The sequence below is a fragment of the Crocodylus porosus genome, unplaced genomic scaffold (genome assembly GCF_001723895.1).
Source record: "Crocodylus porosus isolate Cpor-Errol unplaced genomic scaffold, CroPor_comp1, whole genome shotgun sequence".
In the NCBI taxonomy this organism is placed as follows: Eukaryota; Metazoa; Chordata; order Crocodylia; family Crocodylidae; genus Crocodylus; species Crocodylus porosus.
In genome coordinates this window covers 20,532,406-20,538,130 of record NW_017728914.1, presented here as the reverse complement: position 1 = coordinate 20,538,130, position 5,725 = coordinate 20,532,406, and the positions used below count along the sequence as shown (strand labels likewise).

The window sequence follows — 5,725 nt, the reverse complement described above, 5'->3', positions numbered from 1 at the left end:
GGGTACCCATACCCCCATACCTGTTCATGGTTCAGGGGTTGTGCACTGCCTGCTTTAGGCTTGTGCTCCCCACCCTGCTGCCCTCCACTGAGGCCTCTCCAACCCAGCATGTATGACCCAGCACTGTAAGGAACAGCCTAGTTGCACAGGAAGCTACCTGACGCTGTGAGCTCTGCACTGCCCGCATCACCTGCATGCAGCCCTGTGCTGCTGCCCCCACTACAGCCATGCAGGCAGGGGATGGCTTGCCAGGACAGCACAGAGCGCACAGTGGCAGGCAGCTTCTTTCATGGCTCCGCTGTTCTTTGCAGCACTGCATCATACATGCTGGACTGCGGAGGCACCAGATGACGGCAACATGGTGGGAGCCCACATTAGGCAGCCCCTGCACCATGCACAGATCTGGAAGGCATGGGTCCCCATGACCCCAAGGACTGCATGCCACAGCAGGGAGCACCCCCCCAAGCCTACAGCATGCAGCAGCAGGGGGAGCTGGGCTCCACCTTGCTGCAGCAGCCACTGCCTCCTCCCAGAGACAGGGGACTGCAGACCCGGGTCCCTGGCTCCGCAGCCCTGGCAGTTGGGAGCCCCCACTGGCAAAGCTGGGGGAGCAGGTGTGGGTGGGGGGCAAGGGGCACCAGCAGGGCCAGGGACTGTTGGAAGGGAATGAGAAGCACCAGGGGGGTTGGGGGGGGGGGTCTTTCAGTTTAATCATAGATTTGGTGGGGTTTATTAGAGAATTTGCAATGTTTTTTTATCAGGGAAAACCAGGATCCCTGGTCATCAGTAGCACTGGCTGCTTAAAGGTGAGTGAAAGTTCCTCAACTTTAAGCCCCAAACTCTTCTTTGTGTTGCAGTGTTATCAAGAGGTTTTGAGTGTTATTTTTAAATGTGATTTAACATGACCTGGTAGGAGGAGAAGGAAGTAGGATTATGTAGCCTGTGGTACTCGATGGGGTGTGAATAAAGGCTGCACCCTTATTATGACACCAGCATGCCACACCTTCAGTCTCCACCTCCAGCCCAGCTAGTCAATTCATCTGTAACATTACTAGCAAGATGATCCAGGTCTGGACACACCCAGCACAGACAGGAACGTACCCTAGGCCTGAATTTTCATTCCCTCAGATAAAGACAGAGCTTCACCTCTACAAGCAGACATGTGCTTGCACATTCCAAGCACCTTATATGAAGCCACCTTTGTTAAGATGGCATCCCTTAGTAAGAAGCATTCAGCTGCTACGTGGCTTCTGGAACAGGAGATGGTTTGGATAGAGATGAGCCAAAGTCCTTTGCACAGCTATGAGTCACATACTGGAGGTGCTGTGATTGTGAAGGGCAAACACAAAAGCTGTCGTGCTTTTGCCAATAGCCCACACACAGCCTTAGAAATTAGAGCTTGCCTTACTGAAAGGCAGTATGATGGCTATTACACAAGGCTATTCACCAGTATTCAAGAGCTGCTTCCAGGGCAAAGGGGTAAGAAGGACGCATGATTTAACATCTCCTACAGTTCTAACTATGCAGCCATTTTCTTAGTACAGTACCATGGCACCAGGCTGAACTCATGACCTGATGTGGGATCTGAACCCATAGCCTACTGATAAAGCAGTAAAGATGCTGACTGCAGGGCCATTCACATGTAGGGTTTGGTAAGTGCGCTTTATGCTTTGGTTGTGCTAGTGGCTCCTGAACCCTCAAACACCCACCAGCTGCTGTTGACACTCACCTTATTGATACTGAAATGGCCCTCAAACCTGCAGCCATCTCCATTATTGAGGGGGATTTTCATCGAGTTATCAATGTGACCAACTTCATGCCTTCCCATTTCATCTTGAATATCCAGTCCAACCACTACACAGATGGGAAGAAAAAGATAAGACAAAGAACAGGGGATTGCATGAAGAATTCTTTGTATGGAAAAATACAGTGTCCCCCTGACATTGCACAGACTCGCACCATTTAATTCACCTGTTAAAAAACTAAGCATCTGGTCTGCTCATTAAAATCCATGGATTAACCAACAAAAGGTTTAAGCCTCAGAGTGTCTGACAGACAAATTTAATGGCAGACCCCTGCAATGTAAATGTTTTCCAGAGGGTGAAACTTGAGGCAAACCAGTTAAGTGATTTGCTAAAGGGAACATGTGGTACCTGGATTCAGAACTGTTAATAAACTCAGGAGATTTCTTACTCCTAGACACAAAAAAGAGGCCTTGATGAAATAAGACTGAGATGGATCTTGGGTATAGGAGCCAGGATGCCAGTCAAAGCTGCAGTGATAAAATAAGTGTTCCACTGCTAGGCATGGTCAGACTACAGGGTAGACCTAGCTTAGAATATGGGATAACAGGGCATCTACAGAGGCTCCAGGAATCTGACCTCTCCCTACCACCTCAGCAGCAGGGTCATTGGTCTGTGACACTGTTGGCAGAAATGACTCTTAAGTGAAGAGACTGACACAGTAAAACTGCATCTCTAATTCCTGCCCCAACTGCATGAGTCCTTATTCTTCTATAAAAGAAAGATTCATTAGGAGGGCACTGATTTATTTCTTTCCTGAAAAAAAGTCAAAATCAGAACACAGGATGGGGACTGCACCCTGCCCTCGAAAGATGGAATGTGTAGACTCAGAGCCTTAAGCAGCCAACTCTAAAAATATGGGAAATGTTCTGGCCTCAAAGAAGGTACTCACATTCACAGTGCAGGTTCGGTAAACTGATGTTCAAATTCACTTCTATTTTTCCTCCACTGTCTTTGTCTGGGTCGTCTACGTAGAGCTCGTTAACTCTGCCAGAGAGAGGAGTGCAGATCGTTTCAAGTTCTGACTGACGCATGTGGCTCTTTTCCACTAAGGGAAAAAGTACTTGCCCAGGAAAACAAAATAAAAACTTTTAAATGGTTCGGGTTAGTGTGGGTCAAAGACAGAAATCAGAGGAGTCCTTCTGGAGAGTTAAAATTATATGCGGCTAAAATACTAGTGACTTGATGCATGTCATAAGTGAGCTTTGCCTGCCTTACTCACACCTGCAGGACTAACATGGTCTCCTCTTTTCCACCATGGGTTTTGGCCTATGATGTAAGCAACGAACCTCTTGCTTCCAGAGGTGAATGTCTAGTGCACTGGCCCTCCGTGTTCCTACAGCCTTCAGTAAAGGGGGAAGCCAGTAGGGGAGAAAAGGTTTTAGAAACTGCTAGGTCCTGCTTATTCCATAGGAAAGAAGGCTCACTGGTTTAGCTACTGCTATGTGATTTATGCAGCAGAGGCAGAGGTAGTTTGCGCAACAGAACGTGAGGGATCAAGACCCCTGTGAATAACCCTGCCCAAACCAAAAGTGGTTTGGGTTTCACAAGCTTCTCCAATTCCTATCTCTTGACATTGTCTTTCTGGCTGCTGAGACTTCCCTTGCACCTCCTCTCCACACTTGTCTCTCCCTGATGGTTTCACTTTGAATTCTGGATGGTAATTAAAAACAGCAAAATGAAACTAAGAAGAAAATCATTCTGTAGCTCCCACAAAAGGTATCAGATATTTAGACTGGCAAACAAGATTAAAAAAAAAACCTACAGAAAAAGATAGAAGGAATACAAGAAAGAAAGAAAAAAAAAAAATCAACTGACTATTCATGATTGTTACAAATCTTATCAGTTCCATTATTTATGACTATTATAAACACTTAAAAATAAAGACCAAAACATCCAGTGCAGACAATTTAAAAGCCCAAATGCTTGTGATATTTAAAAATTAGTTCAGAAAAAGCTCTGGAATATATCCTGCAGGGGAAAATCCTTTACTGGACCAAGGAAAAAGATAAGATTACCTAACAGATCCTTCCTATCTCAAACTTTTGTGGTATCCAGACACACAAGATAAGTATGTTAGATAAGGTATATGCTGATACATTCTGTGGCAAAACTATGGGAACTCACTATCAAATAAGCTGCCTTCACCAGTAAGAACTCAATATTATTTTTACCTGTGATTAAAGGGTGCTCAGTGGCTTGACAGGTATATAGATGAAAGATGTCTGCTAGAGGAGCTTACACAATAACAGACCATATAGATTAAGGAGAGTTGAAGAATGGGTCAAAAGTGTTTTTACTCTGATGATGCAATGATTTTTGCAGGTGATAACTTTTATTGGACTAACTGCATGGTTGAGATAGACCTGGACAGACTCTCTTTGGGCCATCAATTTCCAGTTGGTGAATCACATGTCCTATTGATCCAGGTTTTCAAATGAAGAAGCAAACAGCTGCCAAGTTTTTTTTACTTCTTTTTTGGTGGAGGGGATGGGGAGGGAGAGGAAGAATAACTACCACAAGGTCAGTGAGTTTGATTGAAATCTTGATGAAATCAATCCAACATTTGTGTTCAGCTTCACAGCCCTACCTTCCCTTCTGTTGTTAATTGGCTATACATGCTGTTTGTAATCATTACTCAACATACGTTTCAAGTGATTAATAAAAATGACACAGAGGGAGGGGTAAGCCTGCTCATCACTGACCTGGTTAGAAGCTCCTTGGCTGGGTCTCCTTCCTGATGGAAGGTATTAAAAGCCTTCTACGTATTTATTATGGACAGATTATATAGTGCTAAGGATTAAGTCATACCTCACATACGGCTCTCATGAGTGACCTCAGCCAGGAAGGACATTAATCCCCAATGGTGATGCGCCTTACTGCATCCTTGGAGAATTCTCAGCCAGATCCTATTTGCCAACCAGTCTGTTTCATAACACACTCTGGCTTTCTCCCAGCTTTTTTCTGCTGTCCAAGATTCGGGTCATGCCCTGCCACTACTTTAGAAAGCTTAGCATTACCAATGAAAAGGTGCTTCCATGCCAAGGCTAAGAACAGAGCATACATCCGATTCAGAAGCTCAGCTGTCAAAGAGCCCTGGTACACTCTGGAAGCATCATCCTTTTACTGGGAATTTTGCCATCACGAACCAGCCAGAAGCTCAACCTGGGTTTGAACAGCTACCACACAAACGATAATATTTGTAATCACTACACTTTTCTTTTGTAGCTCTAAAAGCTTCTTGCAAGGACAGACAAGCATGACCATTTGACAGAGAGGAGCATGGCAATTTTGCTCAGTTACACATCTAGTTAGTGGCACAGTAACCAAATCTTGGATTTCTCATCACCTATCCTAAGCTCATTTGCTAGACCCCAGCTGCACACCCAAAAATGGACTACAGGCAAAACTCACAAGATGCAGGGTTTGCTAGGTATATCTGCTTTCAATTAATGTGATATGTGGGGAGCCAGAAGAAGAGGTTAGCAGGCTGAGGGGAATCAGGGAGGCAGAGGAGGAAATTGACAGATATTTTCTTTCCCTGCAGGGATGTACAACCAAGGAGGATGCACCTCAAGATGAGCCCCCCACTGCTAAGTGGCAGATGGCCACCTCCCATGCCAGGGCTGCTCGAGACACGGCAGCACCAGTTCCTACAGTCCGGCTGGAGAACAGGTACGAAGCCCTGGCAGCCCTGGAGGAGGAGGAAGGAGAGGACGAAACCGGGGAGGAGGCAACTCCACGCTCACTGCGTCCTGTGCAAGCTGAAGGAGGCAAGAAGGCCAGGAGGAAGAAGCGTCGCGTGATCGTCATTGGTGACTCCATCCTGAGAGGTACGGAGGGCCCCTTCTGTCGCCGGGACCCCTCAGCACGTGAGGTATACTGCCTACCTGGAGCAAGGATTCGGGATGTGAAAGGGATGC

General features: G+C 46.1%; 1 protein-coding gene across 2 annotated transcripts in view; it reads right to left on the bottom strand.

Moving 5' to 3' along the window:
* ERGIC1 (endoplasmic reticulum-golgi intermediate compartment 1) overlaps window positions 1-5,725 on the bottom strand; it is a 92,302-nt gene that overhangs the window by 26,862 nt on the left and 59,715 nt on the right. For both annotated transcript variants that reach the window (XM_019534956.1, XM_019534957.1), the window contains exons 4-5: window positions 2,695-2,789; window positions 1,730-1,854 (exon numbers count right to left, since the gene is read on the bottom strand). In XM_019534956.1, the coding sequence (XP_019390501.1) occupies window positions 1,730-1,854; window positions 2,695-2,789 (220 nt within the window). The remainder of the gene's footprint in view (window positions 1-1,729; window positions 1,855-2,694; window positions 2,790-5,725) is intronic.